Here is a 20,020-nt window from a genome sequence, read left to right as displayed (position 1 = left end):
GAGTCATAGAATCATAGACATGTACAGCATGGAAACAGACCCTTCAGTCCAACCCGTCCATGCAGACCAGGTATCCCAACCCAATCTAGTCCCACCTGCCAGCACCCGGTTTTGGTTCCCTCAAACCCTTCCTATTCATATTCCCATCCAAATGCCTCTTAAATGTTGCAATTGTACCAGCCTCCACCACTTCCTCTGGCAGCTCATTCCATACCCACACCACCCTCTGTGTGAAAAAGTTGCCCGTTAGGTCTCTTTTATATCTTTCCCCTCTCACCCTAAACTTATGCCTCTAGTTCTGGACTCCCTGACCCCAGGAAAAAGACTTTACCTATTTATCCTATCCATGCCTATCATAATTTTGTAAGCCCCTATATGGTCACCCCTCGGCCTCCGACGCTCCAGGGAAAAGAGCCCCAACCTGTTCAGCCTCTCCCTATAGCTCAAATTCTCCAACTCTGGCAACATCCTTGTAAATCTTTTCTGAACCCTTTCAAGTTTCACAGCATCTTTCTGATAGGAAGGAGACCAGAATTGCACACAATATTCCAATAGTGGCCTGTACAGCCTCAACATGACCTCCCAACTCTGTACTCAATACTCTGACCAATAAGGGAAAGCATACCAAACGCCTTCTTCACTATCCTACCTACCTGCGAGTCCACTTTCAAGGAGCTATGAACCTGCATTCCAATGTCTCTTTGTTCATCAACACTCCCTCGGACCTTACCATTAAATGTATAAGTCCTGCTAAGATTTGCTTTTCCAAAATGCAGCACCTCGCATTTATCTGGATTAAACTCCATCTGCCACTTCTCAGCCCATCTGGTCCAGATCCTGTTGTAATCTGAGGTAACTCTCTTCTTGTAAGTTTGGTGACCAGTACTGTACATAGTACACCAGATGAGATCTCATCAGTGCTTTGCAGACCACATTCCGTTCTGGAGTCCGTTTGCAAGTTGATTTGGATGCAAGTCAGATCACAATGCAGGACAATACAAAGCAGTCGTTCATAAGTGCAGGAAATGTTCATATATTGGATCTTTAAAATTACAGTCCTGTATTCGATCAATTTCGTACGTTAGAGGTTTGTAAATCAGAAGCTCCTGTATAACTGAAACATCACCTCTCTACTGTCAATTTTGAATTTCAGTATAAAACCAATAATTTTATAGATGGACAATTGATTTTCCTTGAATGTTTGCATTAAATTCTGCTCACAATAAAGCATAATATTCGCTAGGCTTTCCCTACTTGCTGTACCTGCATACTAACCCGTGATTCATGCACGAGGACACCCAGGTCTCTCTGCATTCACCTATTTTTGAGTCATCAACAAATTTAGCAACCAAACTTTGGTTCCTTCATCCAAATCACACATATAAAATGTAAAGAGTTGAAATCCCAGCACGAAATCTTGTGGCACACCATTTGTGACACCCTGACAGCCTGAAAAAGGACTATCAATCACCCCCTCAATAAGTGGATTCAAACAATTGTAATACCTTCTCTGGATCTTTTGACAGTCACCTTAAATCTGTGACCTGAAATTACAGATTCTTCTGCCAGTAGAACAGTTTCTCTTTATCAAAATGCTTCATGATTTTGAATGCCTCTGTGAAATCTCTCCTTGAACTTCTCTACCATAAGAAGACAGTGCCCTTGAGGAAGGAAGCCTGATTGCTTCACCCAGTTGGATATATATGTGACTCTCATGCCCACCAGTGTGCTTGACTCTCAACTTCTCTCTGACGCGGGCTTGCAGCCCAGCTGAGGATGGACACTGAATGTTGGCTTTGTTGGCAATATCATTGAGTCTTAGAATCATAGACATGTACAGCATGGAAACAGACCCTTCAACTCGTCCATGCTGACCATATATCCTAACCTAATCTTGTTCCATTTGCTAGCACTGGGCCCATATTCTTATAAATCCTTCCTATTCATATACCCATCCAGATGCCTTCTAAATGCTGCAACTGTACTATCCTCCACCACTTCCTCTGGCAGCTCATTCCATACTCGCATCACCCTCTGCATGAAAAAGTTGCCCCTTACAACGGAGAAACAATAAAGGAAAAGAAAAAGAAAAGAAACCTTTTTCTTCTGAGTAACTGGTTGCCCAGGAGAGCTGTCCGTGTTGAAGAGCAAAAAATGAACCAATTTCCCCAAAAGTCATACCTCATGTGACTGACAAAACTCTATCTTCTTTCTGTGTTTATTTGTGTGTAGAAAAAGCATCACTTTTTGGTCACTTGTGTCACAGAAAACCACTAGATGGCAGGTTTGAGCTAGCAATACTTTATTTTGCATTGTTAAAAATCACACAACACCAGGTTACAGTCCAACAGGTTTATTTGGAAACAGTAGCTTTCAGAGCGCTGCTCCGTCAAGTAGTTGTGGAGTATAAGATTGTAGGACACAGAATTTATAGCAAAAGTTTACAGTGTGATGTAACTGAAATTATGTTAACTGAAACTGAATTTATTTTACTCAAAAACTGCATGAATCCATGTAAGATTCTGTAAATCCCTTTTTTAGATTAGAATCAGTCTGAACATTGGGGCACAGACAGCCTCACACAGGGCGCCTCACACCTTCATTGCATTATATCTAGGCCAAACTGGGACCTACTGTTAAAGTTCACTTGAGAATGTAACTTTAAGAAAGTTCTGGGATTTACACATGAAAGAGTTGAAACCAACATTTCCATTCTAAAAGATGAGAGACTTAACAAACAATCCAGGTCTTTTTCAATACATAATTTCAGTTACATCACACTCTAAACTTTCGCTATAAATTCTGTGTCCTACGATCTTGTACTCCACAACCACCTGATAAAGGAGCAACGCCCCAAAAGCTAGTGCTTCCAAATAAATCTGTTGGACTGTAACCTTGTGTTGTGTGATTTTAAACTTTGTACACCCCAGTCCAACACTGGCACCTCCAATTCATTTTGCATTGTAGCAGTAAGAAGGAGATGAGAAAAGGCTATGTGGCCCATTGACATATGTTCCCCCGGTGCACACCCTCACCCACCATGGCTCGATTTTACTATGAAAAGATTATTCCGAGTAGTTCTCAATAATTTTTGAGTAAAAATGTCCACCCCAATGTCTCTTAATTTTCTCTGGCACCCATGCTGTTGCCTTACTTTGTAGTAATAGTCCAGTTGACATAATAGAACATAGAAAAGTACAGCACAAAACAGGCCCTTTGGCCTGCGAAGTTGTGCCGAGGTTTAATCCTGATGTAAACTAGAGTAACTTAACCTACGCACCCCTCAACTCACTGCTATCCATGTGCATGTCCAGCAGTCGCTTAAATGTCCCTAATGACTCTGCTTCCACCACCACCGCTGGCAATACATTCCGTGCATTCACAACTCTCTGCGTAAAGAACCTTCCTCTGATGTCTCCTTTATACCTTCCTCCTAATATCTTAAAACTATGATCCCTCGTACCAGTAAATCCTGTCCTGGGGAAAGCCTCTGGCTATTGCCTCTATCTATTGCTCTCATTATCTTGTACACCTCGAGCAGGTCTCCTCTCTTCCTCCTTCTCTCCGGAGAGAAAAGTCCGAGCTTATTCAACCTTTTTTCATAAGGCAAGCCCTCCAGTCCAGGCAGCATCCTGCTAAACCTTCTTTGCACCCTCTCCAAAGCCTCTGTATCTTTCCTATAGTAGGGCGACCAGAACCGGACACAATATTCCAAGTGTGGTCTCACCAGGGACTTGTAGAGCTGTAGCAAAACCTCACGGCTCTTAAACTCGATCCCCCTGTTAATGAAAGCCAGAACACCATATGCTTTCTTAACAACCCTATCCACTTGGGTGGCAACTTTGAGGGATCTATGTATTTCCACACCCAGATCCCTCAGTTCTTCCACACTGCACTCCACAATGTCTTTCACTGTGGATTCTTCCTTAGCTGGATGGTCCTCCCTTTCCATTTACCCCGCCCCCCCCACCTTCCTCAACCCCAACCCCTTTTGAACCATCAAGTCTAGCTGACACAGTCAGGTCTTGATATGCTCTGGGAGACAATTGGAGGAGGCTGTATCTGAACTCTGCAACCCACTGGTGTTACTGCACTTTTTATCAAATCCTCTGTTAGCCCAGTGGCAGAATTATAGTTTCGAGTAATGATTTAGAAGACTTCCTGGAGAGCTCCGCTTCAGGAGAGTGTGCCATTGAATGGCAAGTGTGGAGTGAAAGTTTCTTGTGTGTCAGAGCTTGGTAAATTATTTTGGTAATTTGCCACAAATTTGGTGCATCCACCATTCATATTCGCCAATATTCCCCATGTTTGCTGCTGCCTGAGATTGTACAGTTGCAAGTGGAGTGTGCATGAGACATTTGAAAGGATATATGCCACAGGATCGGGCAGTTTGGTCCAAACTGTCAATACGTCTGTTCATGGTCCAACTGAATCTCCTTAATGGGTGCCACGGTGGCACAGTGGTTGGCGCTGCTGCCTCACACGGGTTCAATTCCCGCCTCAGGCGACTCTCTGTGTGGAGTTTGCACATTCTCCCCGTGTCTGCGTGGGTTTCCCCCGGGCGCTCCGGTTTCCTCCCACAATCCAAAAATGTGCAGGTTAGGTGAATTGGCCATGCTAAATTGCCCGTAGTGTTAGGTGAAGGGATAAATGTAAGGGAATGGGTTTGGGTGGGTTGTTGGTCGGTTGTTGGGCTGAAGAGCCTGTTTCCACACTGTAAGTAATCTAATCTAATCCAATCTCTCCTCATTTAAATTTATCATCTTAACTCTTGATTCCCTTCTTCCTCATCTGCTCGTCTAGCTTCCCCTTAAATGCTTCTTCTCGTCAACCACACCCCTGTTCCTGAGTTCCATGTTTGAGAATTAGTGCATTTTAAGTTCAGAAAAAGGCCTTTTAAGACCATAAGACAAAGGAGCAGAAATTAGGCCATTCAGCCCGTTGAGAGTGCTCTGCTATGGCTGATAAGTTTCTCAACTCCACTCTCCCGCTTTCTCCCCATAACCTTTGATCACCTTGACAGTCAAGAACTTATCTATCCCAGTCTTATATATATTCTATGACCTAGCCTCCACCGCCTTCTGTGACAATGAATTCCAAAGATTCACCACTCTCTGGCTGAAGAAGCTTCTCCTTATCTTCGTTCTAACATGTCTTCCTTTGTTAGATTGCTCTTTGATAGAGCAATCTAATTAGTTGGACTTCCCCCACCCCCACGCTGGCCCCATAATGGGTAAATCTGCTTGTTCATTAATGACCTTCATTCATTTTCTGGATATGGGCATTATTGACAAGGTTGATATTTATTAGGAGAAAGTGAGGACTGCAGATGCTGGAAAAGCACAGCAGGTCAGGCAGCACCTGATGAGCAGGAGAATTGACATTTCGGCCAAAAGCCCTTCATCAGGAATAATCAGATATTTATTGCCCATCTCCAGTTGGGAGAAAGTGAGGACTGCAGATGTTGGAGATCAGAGCTGAAAAATGTGTTGCTGGAAAAGCGCAGCAGGTCAGGCAGCATTCAAGGAGCAGGAGATTCGACGTTTCGGGCATGAGCCCTTTTTCAGGAATGTACATCCATCTCCAGTTGCCCAACATTGAGTATGTTGTGAAGTAACTTTGGGAGGTCGGTGGCTTAATGGTATTAATCCAGACACCCAGGTAATTTTCTGGAGCTCTGGGTTTGAATCCTGCCATGGCAGATAGTGGACTTTAAATTCAACAAAAATCTAGAATTAAAAGTCTAATGATGAACATGAAACTATTATTGATTGTTGGGAAAAATTAATCTGGTTCAATAAGGTAATTTAGGGAGAGGCTCCAGACCCACAGCAATGTGGTTGACACTGAACTACCCTCTGGGCAATTAGGGATAGGAAATGAGTCCTGGCCTGGCCAGTGACATCCACATCCTGTGAATGAATAAAAAAAAAATGTGGTTGAATCTCAACTGACCTTTGGGCAATTAGGAATGGCAAATGAGTGCTGACCCTGACGTGATGCCCATATAGAGTCAGAGTCCTACAGCACAGAGACAGGCCCTTTGCCCCAAACTGGTCCATTCCGATCAAAATGTCCATCCATGTTTTCCCCATTTCCCTGCACTTGGACCATATTCTTATAAACCTTTCCTATCCATGTATTTGTCCAAATGCCTTTTAAATGTTGTTAATGAATCTGCCTCAACCACCTCGGCTGGCACCTCGTTTCATATGTGCACCATGCTCTGTGTAAAAAATGTTGCCCCTCAGGTTCCCTTTTTTCTTTGCCCTTCAACCTTAAACTGATACCCTCTAGTCCTCGATTCCCCAACCCTGGGGAAAAGACCGAGTGCTTTCACCCAATCCACGCCTCCCATGATCTTATACACTTCTATAAGATCCTCCTCTTAGTCTCCTATGTTCTTAAGAAAAACAACCTAGCTTGTCCAACCTCTCCCTATAATTCAGACCTTTGAGTCTTGGCAACATCCTTGTTAATTTCTTCTGCACTCTTTCCAGTTTAATAACATCCTTCCAATAGCAAGGTGACCAAGCGCGGCCTCACCAACATCCTGTACAACTGCAACATAACTTCCCAACTTCTATACCAATGCCTTGACTGATGAAGGCCAGTGTACCAAAAGCCTTCTTCACTGCCCTGTCTAGCTGTGACTCCATCTTCAGAGAACTGTGCACCTGAACTCCAAGTCCCTTTGTTCCACTACACTCCTTAAGACCCTACAGTTCACTACAAAACTCTTACCTTGATTTGACTTTCCAATATGCAAGATCTCACACTTTTCTATATTAATCTCCATTTGCCATTTCTCAGTCCACTTCCCAAATTGATCAATATCCTCTGTATTACTTTAAAAAAAGGTATTGGTATGGCATTGCAGTTAGAAAGTCAGAAGGTTTCCTTCTCGACAGGATGTCAGTAAACTGACATCAAGAGAAAATGAGCTGAAAATGTGTTGCTGGAAAAGTGCAGCAGGTCAGGCAGCATCCAAGGAACAGGAGAATCGACGTTTCGGGCATAAGCCCTTCTTCAGGAATTAAGAGAAAATGCCCATGATTGTTGCTTCGAGGTAGAAACATTGGTTCAGACATGTTCTGTAGGGAAGGGATCCTGCTTGTCTGTCTGATCTGGCTATCACGGGGCAAGTTCACATGGCCTGGTTCACCCTCCAGGTCCCATGAAGGTGCTACTCAGCATGCTGGAAGAACAGCTAATCACAAGGGCTGAATACACTTGGGGCAAGACTTCATTCCTGAGCAACAACCAGTAGCCTTCTCTCCAATGGAAAGAGGGCATCACAGTTGGATTTAACTGTGACTTCATAGTTGATTCCCCAACTTCAAGCATGGCCACTGGGGTGGGTTTGAGTGTTGGTTGCAGTTGAGAAGCCGCTGATGATCCATTGTTATAATTAGAGTGCATGAGAGTTGGAAAAAAAACAGATTCAAGTCATTCTACCATGACCCAAAGCCACTTTGTCACCATACGTGCTGCTTAATCTGTTAGTTTTCTTACAGTATTGTATGAGGCAAAGACATATCAAAGCGAGTTTTAATAGCCGACATATGTGCTGTTACAACTGCTGCTGGTGAATTATGGAGTCTTGACACAGCCGTGAAATTTTATTATTTAAAGCAGACTTTTGATACATTCAGGCCTCAGCGACTCCAGGTCATAAGTGGGTGATTAACCCTTTGTTGTAAGTCACTGTTTCACTAATATAATTTGGGTACAACTGTCAGATCCATCATTCATGGTTGACCCTTCCAATGCAGTGCTGACTGCTGGAGGTATCAACTTTCTAATGAGGTGTTAAATAGAGGCCCCAATTCCCCCTCAGGTGAACCTAATTGATCCCATATCACTATTTTGAAGAAGAGTCAATAATTTCTCCTCTTGTGTTCTGGCCAAAGTTTAATCCTTCCAGCAGCATAACTAAAAGCGACAGATTATCTTATCATTAGCTCACTGCTGTTGGAGGGATCTTGTGCATAAATTGGCTGCCACGTCTCCTGTATTACACTATTGGTGACACTTCAAAAAACACTCACTGGCTGTGAGACGCTATGGGATGCCAAGAAGTTGTGAAAGTTGATGCACCAATGTGAGTTTTTTTATTTCACAGATTTACAGAACTATTCAGACAACACAAGATGCTCAGGGCTGACTATATCACTGACACGTATACAGAAAATAAATCCAAACAACTTGTAGACATATCTCTTGAAATAAATTAATAAATTTGAGTTTTCTTCCTTTTGTTTCCTGACCATGGAGAGCAGAAAGCCCAAATTCTATTCCCATCCCATACCACAGGAGCATAGAAACAAAAGTAAGCCATTTGGTCCTTTGAACCTGCTCCACCACTTGAAAGAAAAGGCTGACGTGATTGTGGCTTCAGCTTCACTTTCTGTCTGCCCCTCGTAACTCTTATCTCCTTTGTCTATCATAAATCCATCTCACTTCACTTTGAACTAATTTAAAGTCTCAATCTTCACTGCTTTCTGGGGAAAAGAATTCACATATTTTCCAGCCTTCTGAGAGAAAACAGTTCTCCTCAAATCTGTCTTTAAAGTTGGGGGGTGGGGGGCAGGGGTGTTTCCTATTCCTAAACTCTTCTCTATTTTTAGAATCCCCCACAAAGAAAGCAACATCCTCCTAGTATTCTCCTTGTCAAATCCCCTCATGATCTTTATGCCTATCAATGAAATCACCTCTTGACTTTTCTAAATTGAGTTTAGCTCTCACCTGTTCAGTCTTTCCTCATAAGATAAGCAATTTATCTCAGGAATGAGTCAATGAACCCTCTCTGACCTGCTTTAAAAGCACTTATGCCTTTTCTCCAGTAAGAAACCCAAATTTGTACACAGTACTCCAGATGTTGTCTTGCCAATGTACAACTGGAGTAAAACTTCCAAACTTTTATATTTCACTTCCTTGCAATAATTGATAACCTTGGATTTGTCTTCCTAATTACTTAGTGCAACTACATACAAACATATTCTGGTTTCCCAGTTATAGTAAGGATATTATCAAGCTGGAGAGGGTTCAGAAGAAATTTACCAGGATGTTGCCAGGTATGGAAAGTTTGAGTTATTAAGAAAGGGTGGCTGGCTAGGACATTTTCCACTGGAGCATAGGAGGTTGAGAGGTGACCTGAGAGACGTTTATAAAATAATGAGAGGTCCAGATAGAGTTAATGATTGTTGTCATTTCCTTAGGATGGGGAATTTCAAGATGCGAGGGCATATTTTTAAGGTGAGAGGAGAGATATTTAAAAAAGACACGAGGGGCAAATATTTTATACGGTAGGTGGTTCGCGTGTGGAATGAACATCCTGAGGAAGTGGTGGAAATGGGTATAATTATAATGTTGAAAAGACATTTAGCTAAGTATAGGTTTGAAGTGATATGGGCCAGGAGCAGGCAGGTGGAAACAGTTTAGTTTGGGATTATGTTCAAAATGGACTTGTTGGACCAAAGGGTCTGTTTCCATGTTGTATGACTGTGTGACTCTATGTATCAGGACACCCAGATCCTTCTGTACCATCATGTTCTGCAGTCTGCTTCCATTTGAATAGACTACTCCTTTTTCGTTCTTCAGGTGAGGTTGTTGGATCTGCACAGCTGGGTTTGGTGAAGTCCATTGGTCCAGGATTTTCCCATCACTGTCCAGTGGCTCCCCCATCTACTGCTCATGGAAGAATTCAATTTGGCTGTAATCCTGCTGCCATCTGTTCATTTGCCAGCTCTGTGATAAGACGTGTCCAGTGGTTAAACCCATACACCGTCAAACCCTCTCAGGCCTTAGATGGTTGGTTTATTTGATTCTTTTGAAAGAACCTATTTGACCCATAAACTAAGTGATTGAAGGAAGGAAGGTAAATTGAAAATGTCTCTGTAGAGCCAATATTCCATTGAGAAACTAATTAATATGTGGAGCAGACTCCCTCAGTGGTAGCATTTTTAATTGAGTCATTCAAAGGCAGTAACAGTATCTGGTTAATTTGAGACGTGTGCCGAGTTTCTTTTGGGAGGAACAAGTGACTTTAGAGCATATGAATTAGGAGCAGGAATAGACCACTCAACCTCTTGACTCTGCTATGTCATTCAATCAGATCATTGCTGATCTGATCAGAAAGCAGAAAGCCCAAATTCTATTCCCATCCCATACCACAGGAGCATAGAGACAAAAGTAAGCCACTTGGTCCTTTGAACCTGCTCCACCACTTGAAAGAAAAGGCTGACGTGATTGTGGCTTCAGCTTCACTTTCTGTCTGCCCCTCGTAACTCTTATCTCCTTTGTCTATCATAAATCCATCTCACTTCACTTTGAACTAATTTAAAGTCTCAATCTTCACTGCTTTCTGGGGAAAAGAATTCACATATTTTCCAGCCTTCTGAGAGAAAACAGTTCTCCTCTGCTGATCTGCTGATCTGATTACTCCACATTCCTTGAGGAGAAAGTGAGGTCTGCAGATGCTGGAGATCAGAGCTGAAAATGTGTTGCTGGAAAAGCGCAGCAGGTCAGGCAGCATCCAGGGAACAGGAGAATCGACGTTTCGGGCATAAGCCCTTCCTGTTCCCTGTATGCTGCCTGACCTGCTGCGCTTTTCCAGCAACACATTTTCTACTCCACATTCCTGCCTACCCTGACAACCTTTCACCCTTTGATTATTGGGAATTTGTTTACATTTGACTCTATTTGTACCGCCTTCCAAGGAAGAGAGTTTCAAAGATTCACAAACCTCTGAGAGAAATCTTCTGCTTTCTACCTTGAATGGATAACCCCTTATTTCTGTACGGTGAGCCTTAGTTCTAGTTTCTCCTGTAATAGGAAACATCTCCTCACATCTATGTTGTCAAGACCACTCAGGACCTTGTATGTTTCAATCATGTAACCTCAAGCTTAGCCTTACCAGTTTTTCTCTTATAAGACCATTACAGGTATTAGCTGAAAATGTGTTGCTGGAAAAGCGCAGCAGGTCAGGCAGCATCCAAGGAACAGGAGAATCGATGTTTCGGGCATAAGCCCTTCGTCAGGAAACCTGAAGAAGGGCTTATGCATGAAACATCGATTCTCCTGTTCCTTGGATGCTGCCTGACCTGCTGCGCTTTTCCAGCAATTTCCAGCAACACATTTTCAGCTCTGATCTCCAGCATCTGCAGTCCTCACTTTCTCCATTACAGGTATTAGTCTAGTAAACCTTGTCTGAGTTTGTATCCTTCTGTAAACAGGGATACCCATACTGTACACAGTACTCCAAATGTGCTCTCACCAGTGCCTTATATAATTGAACAATAACCTCTCTACTTTTGTACTCACGTCCCCTTGCAAAAACAATAACATTTTGTTAGCTTTCCAAACTACTTGCTGTATCTGTGTACAAGCTTATGATTCCAGCTCACAATGTAACTGGACAAATCCAATCCCAGAATTAAATCTGGATTAAAAGGTCACATTTGTTTCTTTTCTAATTAATGTGATGATGAGTTACTGAAGCATAGTTACGTGAGGCTGCAGATTTTCTTTAACAACAGAACTTAAGTTGAATACACAAAAGGAGAAACAAAAACAAAATATCTTACTGTAGAACACAGTTTGAAAGATTTTACAACAAAATAACATCACAAAGTTTCATCATGCTTCCTGACACTATGTGTTAACAAGATTCATGTCTGCAGAAATTCATCCTGCATAACAAATACTTAAGCTTGCCATAACTGATTGTCTCTGGTTCTTTCCTGTGGACCATTAAGTCTTCTTCGATGAGTAGTCACAAAACTGAGAGCTTAAACTTTCTCAGAATTAAATAACATGTAGATTTCTCATCAAACATTCCTGGCCTGGAAGCTATACAAATTAAAGTGTACTAATATAGTTGAAGGTACGACCAGCAGTGGTGAAGTAGTTAAAAGCAGGGAAGTGAAAAAGGTGGGATTAGATGTGTGAAAATGCTATAAGCTTTAAAGTGTAGCTGAATTGTTCCATTTCAGGTCAGTGTACGATGGGGAGGAACACTGGCGGTTCATGGAGAAGCTGGAGGCCCGGATCCGGAACCATGATCGGGAGATCGAGAAAATGTGCAACTTCCATTTCCAGGGATTTGTAGACTCCATCACAGAACTGCTGAAAGTGCGGGGAGAAGCACAGAAGTTGAAAGTATGTTGTACTTTCCCCCCTCTTGTCTTGTGTAGTATTGCCACATTGTGAAATAAGGAGGTTCACTTGACTTATTCCTGTGGTGTAGGACTTACCTTGATGAGGAAAGGTTGAACAGGTTAGGCTGAATACCATTGTAGTTGACAAGAATGAGATGTGGTCTTTTTGAAACAAAAACCCTTGAGGGAACTTGATTCTGGATCCTGGGAGGATTTTTGTGGGAATGACTAGAGCCAGGACAGATAGTTTAAGAATGAGGGGTCTGCTATTTAAGACAGACATGAGGAGATTTATTTTTCTCTGAGGGTCATTCACCTGTAGGACTCTCTTTCACAGAGAGCAGTGGAGGCTTTGTCAGTGAAAGTTTCAAGACAGCTACAGATAGATTCTAGATTAAAAAGGAAGTCCAAGGTTATGCAGGGTAGTCAGGAAAGTAGAGTTAAGGCTACAGTCAGATCACCTAAGACCTTATCACAAGATATGTTTGTCTGTATGAATCTGGTTACTGCAAATGCTGGGAGGCCTTTGTGTCTGATCCATATTAATGCAGCAGACCAATCAACTGACCAGGAGCCTCATCCTCTTCACTCTCATTGCCATGTGGTGAGACCGTAGAACTTGCTTCCACAGTGATACCCACAGGAGGGTGAAGAGAGCAGAGTGGCAAGGGACAAATGGAATAGAGGAGGCTTGTGTGAAATACAAATACCACCAAGAACCAAATGAAAGAGCAGAAAATTGCAGATACTGAAAATCTGAAATTAAAAACAGAAAATGCTGTGAAAGTTGAGCCAGTTGTGCAGTATTTATATAGAGAGAAACAGAGTTAATGTTTTAGGTATATGACCGTTCTCAGAACTGGGAAAAGTTGGAGATGGATTAGGCTGTGAGCTGCACTTTACTGGGACAGGGACAAAAGGATGATCTGTAATAGTGCAGACAAATTGTATTAAATAGCCTGTTTCTATTTTACAAGTTGATCCACCTGTCAGCAAAAATAATTGATTACTGATGACCAGCTCTTAAAACTGTGATGATTTGGTCAGTTATTGTGAGGTTCTAGTGACAGAGGGGTTTTAGGCTCCATTCATTTCAGGCCCAATCAATGATGGAAATAGTTTGTGTCTCACTTGCTGTCTTCAAGGTGTACCTATCAACTGAACTCGGGCTAATTCCTGATTTGCTGTCCCGATATCTCTTTTAAAATGTCTCAACGCTCCTTGGATCATATTAATAAACCACAGGGTGGTATTGACAATATATTCTTCTCCAAAACCCTCACTGTTTAAGCTCTAAATTTACTTTTTTTTTCAAACAATGTTTTAAAGTGAGATGTTTCATTTCCTACATTTCAGATTCAGGTGACAGACACCAATAACAAGCTGCAGGAATCAGGGAGAGAGGTGAGTTCTTTTCCACTGTCTCATTTTCTTTTTCCCCATTGCTGTTTCCTTCCTCACAGCAGTGACTATACTTCCAAGTTGCTTCCTTGCCTATGAAACGCTTTGAAGTGCCCTAAAATTGGTCATAAAGGCAAATTATTTCATGTATAAACCTTTTTTTTTGCTACTGTCAATGCTTTTAAATATCACCAACCACTGCCTTGTGCTGACTTTTACATGTCAATGGAAATGTACTATAGTTAGTTTCTGCGTCAAAGCCTTCCAGGTAACTGAGTTAATCAGCAAGTCACCTTGGCCGGGGACGATAAATTGGTGATTTCTGCTGAACTTAATCTAAGTCAGTAGTACCTGTTGGGCATTAGTGAATTCTACGTAGAAACTCAGCTGTTTGCACTGTGATACCTTACAAAACATGCATAAAAACAGGACAGTGATGCTTCCTCTGTCCGCTTGGTGGAAGGCTGTTGTGCATATGGGTGGTGGCCACTGGGATGACTCAAAGAAAATTGTGTCAGTGAGGCAGGATGGTGAAAATCACTGAGTCTAAAAATATAAGGACTGCTTGGTTAATGAATCTTTCAAAACTGACTGACTGATTCATGAAAATATAGTCACCAAATTGTTTCTTTTCAACATATGCCTCTGCAGCTACTCACTGAAATGGAGGAACTGAGGAAGTGTCGCTCACAGCAAAGGAATATAGCAGCTACAGTGGACCAGCTGACACTCTGTCTACCAGGTACTAAACAGTTATCGTCAGCAAGGTTCCTGCAGGAGATAACAGGTTTAGTGATAATTGTTATAGCATCTTGAGTCAGTCGAATGGTTCTGAATGGACAAAATGCGACAACAAAAAAAATTAAAGCAGAGGGGTATGACAGAGAATGTATGGAAACAGAAATGTAGAGCAGCAGAGAAGACCATTGCCATCCACATGAACAGTTTCTCCCTGGGAAGCACCATATCCCAAACAGTGTGCACACACGTCCATCAAAGCTTTATCCATGTACTTATTGAACTAGCTCTTGATTCAGCTTCCTCTGTTCCCCCAGTCCATTCCAGGAAACAATTGACATCTTGCACCATGATTTTTTAATCTTACTTGGTATAGGGGTTTGGGAAATGCTATGTTTAAGATAATTGTCAAACAGTGACCAGGTGGCAGAAGTTGAGAATATTTATTTGTAGAGCAAGCTGTGGCCTAAGTTCCCAAGAAGAAACTGATTCATTGTCAACTTCAAGAGAGAATTAAAACTATATATAAAATGAAAAAAAAGGCTATGCGGCAGGAGGAAACAGGGACTAATTGGATTGCTCTTTCAGAGACCTAGCAAATGAATGATGGGGCAAATAACACCTTGCATTTTATAGCACCTTAACATAGAGGATCTCAGGCATATTATGTCAAAATATTAATTCTGAGTCATGTAAAGAGATATTAGAGCAGGTTGAAGAGGGTTGAAAGTATGTCTTAAAGGTGAAAAGAGAGACAAAGGTTTTGCAGAACGTCTGTGTTTGCGCGCGCATGTGTCTGTGTGTCTCTGTGTGTGCATGTACTTAACACTATTTGACTCCTGATCATTGCAAATAGTACCTGCTTCTCTCAGTTGGTATTATTCCTATCTTAGAATCAGATGATTTGAGGAGATTTTTCAGTGCTGTACTGATTATTCTTCTGGGTAGCAGTACATTTTTCTGTGACACTAATAAGAATGCTGGATTGTCAGAGAAGCTAACCTTCAGATGCGATTTTAAACCCCATGTATGATCAGTTCAGATGGATATGAACGACCAACATGAGAATGTTGTAAATAGAACAGGGTGCCCTGGCAAAGCTCTTTCCTTGAACCACACCAAAAACTGGAAATCCCATAATTGCTGTTTGTTGGCTTCTGTCTTTACCCATACTGTAACAGTGCCTGTGCTTTGAAGCAATTTACACTTCATCAAGAAGTTTGGCATGTTTCTTATTGATATTGTAGCACAATATTCCAATGCAACTAGCTCTTTCTGACTGATTGATATTCTACCGTTGACTTTGCATCTCCTCTGCCTTTATTTGAATTCCAAGAATTCAGTGCCAATTGTGCTTCATTCCAAATGTTATCAAGAATTGCATATAGCGAATTGCAAAATATCCTGACCATTGTTACAGATTGTAAAACTGTAATTAAAATAGATTTACCAACACTGCTTATTGAAGCTTCATCCAGTCCAAGTGCTCAAAGACTGAAGTATAAATACTTCAAAGCAAGTTTACCACATGGTGCTGAGAGATATGTGTTGTTGAAACATTTTGTCATGTACTCATCACAAAAGCAAGAATGTAAATTTTCAAATGATCACACCAATTTCTATGATTGGAGAAAAAAACTGATGTTTGATTACCGACTTTTACTCCATGCATGGTTAGTGGTCTGGTCATGATCCATGTACAGTGATGAACTTAAGCTTTAATCATAATCCTTATGGTAGGGAGAAACTGGTGGAAACGAGTTTTGAGAAGGTTTGTAGCTCAGGTTGAAGTTCTGGATGTAGGTTTGCTCGCTGAGCTGCATTTCCAGAAGTTTTGTCACCCTAGTAGGTAACATCTTCAGTAGGCCTCTGGGCGAAGCACTGCTGATGATTCCTGCTTTCTATTTATATGTTTTGGTTTCTTTGGGTTGGTGATGTCATTGCCTGTTCTTTTTCTCAGGGGGTGGTAGTTGGGGTCTAACTCAATGTGTTTGTTGATGGAGTTCCAGTTGGAATGCCATGCTTCTAGGGGCACTACCAGCTAGGTTAAAAAGGCACGATAATTAGAAGGCCAAAACAAATTTCTGTTTGAAAGCCTTTGTTTGGCTTACTATAATTATGTTTGGTATCACTTTCAAGGTGATTGAAAGACTTGATAATCACCTTTTTTTTAAGTGTTCAAATAGACCCTAATAATTACTTAGTTCTAAGTGTGAGGATCTTTGTTCTGTGATACAGCACTGGTTTCAGATTGTGTTTGCAAGGTACCTATACACTTTCTTTTTGGGAATATAGTTACAGAGATAACCTACCCACTAAAGGCCACTTGTTGCCAAATTAATCTTCCTTGGGCAGGAAGTAAGCTATATTTCCTTGAATTGAGTTGGATATGAAATGGGATGTTAGGAATAGGAAATTGGGACTGAGTTGTCAATTGACTACAGATTTGGTAATCTGATTCTCAACCTGTGCCTAGCCAGTAAAGCCCACATCCTAGGAATGACAAAAAAAACCTTGCAAATGTTTCTTAGAAGCCATTGGATATGGTGATTACCATCTGTTTGTTTTGACATCCACTGACTGGAGGAATGAAACACAAGTGTAATAAAAGTCATTTTTATTTGGTGTTCTTGCATACCTATTCTGACGAGTGCAAGATGAAAAACTCTGACACAGTTTTTTCTTTCATCTGTATGACTTTTCGTGTTAAAGTGAAATTAAAGTGTAAGTATTGAAACAGTTAAACATAGGAGCATTGAAAGAAAATGGGATCTCATAATAACAAAAATAATTGCATGGCAAGCTATTTGTTTCAATATCTGACCTGTCTCTTTTTTTTCAGTACTGGAGATGTACAGTAAATTACGGGAGCAACTGAAGACTAAAAGGTAAATTGCAACCTTGACTTAGATGGTCCAATGACTGTAAACGCTAGTTATCAGAGGTGTCCCATTCATCTTCATCTCTACCCATGTTAAGCACTTACAAGTTTACTTGCACAGCAGTTGTTTGAGGAGTTCTAATTACAATTAAATGGGGGTGAAGTGGAAGCAGAGACTGCATCAAGAGGATGGAAATAAAAATTTTTCACAAGGGTTTGTGGTAGGATCTGAAGGTTTCCAGGAAACCTAACCATTGAGTCAAGTGGGATTCATGACTTCAGAGGTGTGAAGCATGTTGGGTAATGTAAGGCAGACTGATCAAATGGTTTTGAATTATTTAGCCCAAAAAATTATTTTTCTGTATACGTTTGCAGATCTTTGAAGTTCAAAACAGCATAAAAATAGAACATGCCTCATCATGCAAGGCTCGTCACTGTGTGACTAGCTGGTGTTGCAGTGGTTCAAAATTAATTAATTAAAAAATAAATTATAGTGATTTACAAACACAAAAGGGCTGTAGAGAGGACTAATTGATTGCAGTCAGCAGGCAAAGGTGGAGAATTTTGTTTTATTCTTGTCAGGAAATGCAAGTTGCTGTCAGGTCCAGTTGTTTGTTGCCTATCCCCATTTACTCTTCAGAAAGGATTGATGGACTATCATGTTTAACCATTCCATGTGTTGAAGGTATTTCACAATGCTGTTAGCATTTTGTGTGTTTGTCCCTGTCAAGGTGAAACAAGAATGTTGTATGACAATTTTCCGAAGTTTTGATCTGAAAGTGTTTCCATGCATTTGCTATTCTCTACCTTCCGGGTGTTGGAGCTCCCAGGCTGAGAAGGTGCACTAAAGACATCTTGGTGAAGTGCTGCAGATACTTCACATTGCAGTCATTGACATTTTCCTCCTGATCCCACTAACTTCAGTTTTAATTGGGTTAATTAGTGCCGTACTCAGTTTAATGTTACCTTGATGTTAAGAGTGATAGTTGATTTAGTTAGATCCCATATGCCCCATATGTTGGTGAAGACAATTTTGAAATTTTGACATGTTTCATGTCATAGTTTGGTAGTTGGGTTGCAGACAATTGTGTCTTCTGGCTTTATTCTATCTTTGTAATCATAAGTTGTCCCTTAAACCTATTTCACTTTGTGGACGAGAAAGTGAGGACTTCAGAATGCTGGAGATTAGAGTTAGAGTGTGGTGCTCGAAAAGCACAGCAGGTCAGGCAGTGTCCTGCCATTTCTGGTGAAGGGCTTATGCCTGAAACGTCGATTATACTGTTCCTTGGATGCTGCCTGACCTAGTGTGTTTACCCAGCACCACACTCTTCGACTACTTTACTTCATGGCTTAATGTCAAATTTTGTTCACCTGTACTCTTCCACAGCACCTTAAGATGGTTTTGCTCAGCTAATTGAACTGTGTATTGCACCTTTTTATTTTATTATTGTCTCATAGTCTTGTGAAAGTACAGCGTTACCACCCCTTTCCCCCTTTTTGAACATTTGATTCATTTCAGGGCTGTTCAGCTTTAAGCTAATTTTTGACATCGGCATAGTGGGTTTGTAGCAAAATTTGCAGTTGATTAGCTGGAAATCTGTGCACAATACATTTTCCAAAACCCAAATGCTTTTCATTATCCAGCATCTGGAAAAATGATTTTTTGTGTATTGGAATCTGATGGATGCTGCACTGTAGAGACCTATGCAAGGAGCTGAGTATTGCTGTGAGGCCTCCGAGTGCATTTCTTTGTTTCAGTGGCAATAACTAGATAAAGTGCCAAGGTCCACAGTGTTAGACAAGACTAAAGTCAAAATAGAGCACAAGGAGAGATAAATTAAATAGGGATGTAATGTACTACGACATCTTTACGTAAGACCAGAGGAGACAAAACATGATAAAGGAGTTCAAAATTATGAAGAGTTTTGATAGTGTAAGTAAGGGAGCAATGTTTTCAGTGGCTGGAGAGTTAGGAACCAGAGGAGACAAATTTATTACACAGGGGTACAAAAACCAAAAGAGAGATGTAGAGATTTCTCTCATACAAAAAGTATTTCTGATCTAGAGTCAATAGATTTGGCTGGGAAAGCACCGAAGTCAGGCAGCATCCGAGCAGCAGGAAAGTCAACATTTTGGGACAAAACCCTTTGTCAGGACTGGGGAGGGAGCCAAGAAGTATATACAAGGAGGGGACTGGGCGTGGGGAAGGGTAGGTGGGATGGTGAGAGGTGAATGCAGGTCAGGGGCTGTTATGATTTGTCAGTGGAAAGGGTGGAGCGGATAGATGAGTTGGAAAATGGACAGGTTGGGTCAGATCAGGTTGGGGAATCAAGGACTAGAGGGCATCAGTTTAAGGTTAGAGGGGAAAGCATAAAAAGGAACTTGAGGGGCAACATTTTTACACAGAGAGTGATACACATATGGAATGAGAGGCCAGCAGAAGTGGTTGAGGCAGGTACATTAGCGACATTTAAAATGCATTTGGACAAGTGCTCTTGCTAGTGCTCTTGGGGGGGGTTTAAACTAACTCTGCAGGGGCATGGGAACCCAGATTGTAGCTTCAGGGTGCAGGGCCTGGAGTGTAGGGAGGTTAGGAACATGGCATCAATTTCCAAGGAGGGTGTCTGTAAACAGGAAAGTGGCTTGAAGTGTGTATACTTCAATGCAAGAAGTGTACGAAATAAGGTAGGTGAACTTGCAGCGTGGGTTGGTACCTGGGACTTCGATGTTGTGGCTATTACGGAGACATGGCTAGAACAGGGACAGGATTGGCTGTTGCAGGTTCCAGGATTTAAATGTTTTAGTAGGGTCAGAGATGGGGGTAAAAGAGGGGGAGGTG

At 41.5% G+C, this 20,020-nt stretch overlaps 1 protein-coding gene across 5 annotated transcripts in view; it reads left to right on the top strand.

Moving 5' to 3' along the window:
• The window catches only part of exoc6b (exocyst complex component 6B), a 652,306-nt gene that overhangs the window by 97,080 nt on the left and 535,206 nt on the right, over nucleotides 1-20,020 (top strand). For 4 of the 5 annotated variants that reach the window (XM_043690482.1, XM_043690394.1, XM_043690575.1 and 1 more), the window contains exons 2-5: nucleotides 11,997-12,162; nucleotides 13,518-13,565; nucleotides 14,214-14,304; nucleotides 17,143-17,188. In XM_043690482.1, the coding sequence (XP_043546417.1) occupies nucleotides 11,997-12,162; nucleotides 13,518-13,565; nucleotides 14,214-14,304; nucleotides 17,143-17,188 (351 nt within the window). Of the gene's footprint in view, nucleotides 1-9,644; nucleotides 9,814-11,996; nucleotides 12,163-13,517; nucleotides 13,566-14,213; nucleotides 14,305-17,142; nucleotides 17,189-20,020 lie in introns of those variants that run through there. The other variant, XM_043690660.1, reaches the window with a different exon arrangement.

The sequence above is a fragment of the Chiloscyllium plagiosum genome, chromosome 1 (assembly GCF_004010195.1).
Source record: "Chiloscyllium plagiosum isolate BGI_BamShark_2017 chromosome 1, ASM401019v2, whole genome shotgun sequence".
In the NCBI taxonomy this organism is placed as follows: domain Eukaryota; kingdom Metazoa; phylum Chordata; class Chondrichthyes; order Orectolobiformes; family Hemiscylliidae; genus Chiloscyllium; species Chiloscyllium plagiosum.
Note: the sequence above shows the minus strand (reverse complement) of the source record. Positions and strands in the feature narration are given on the sequence as shown.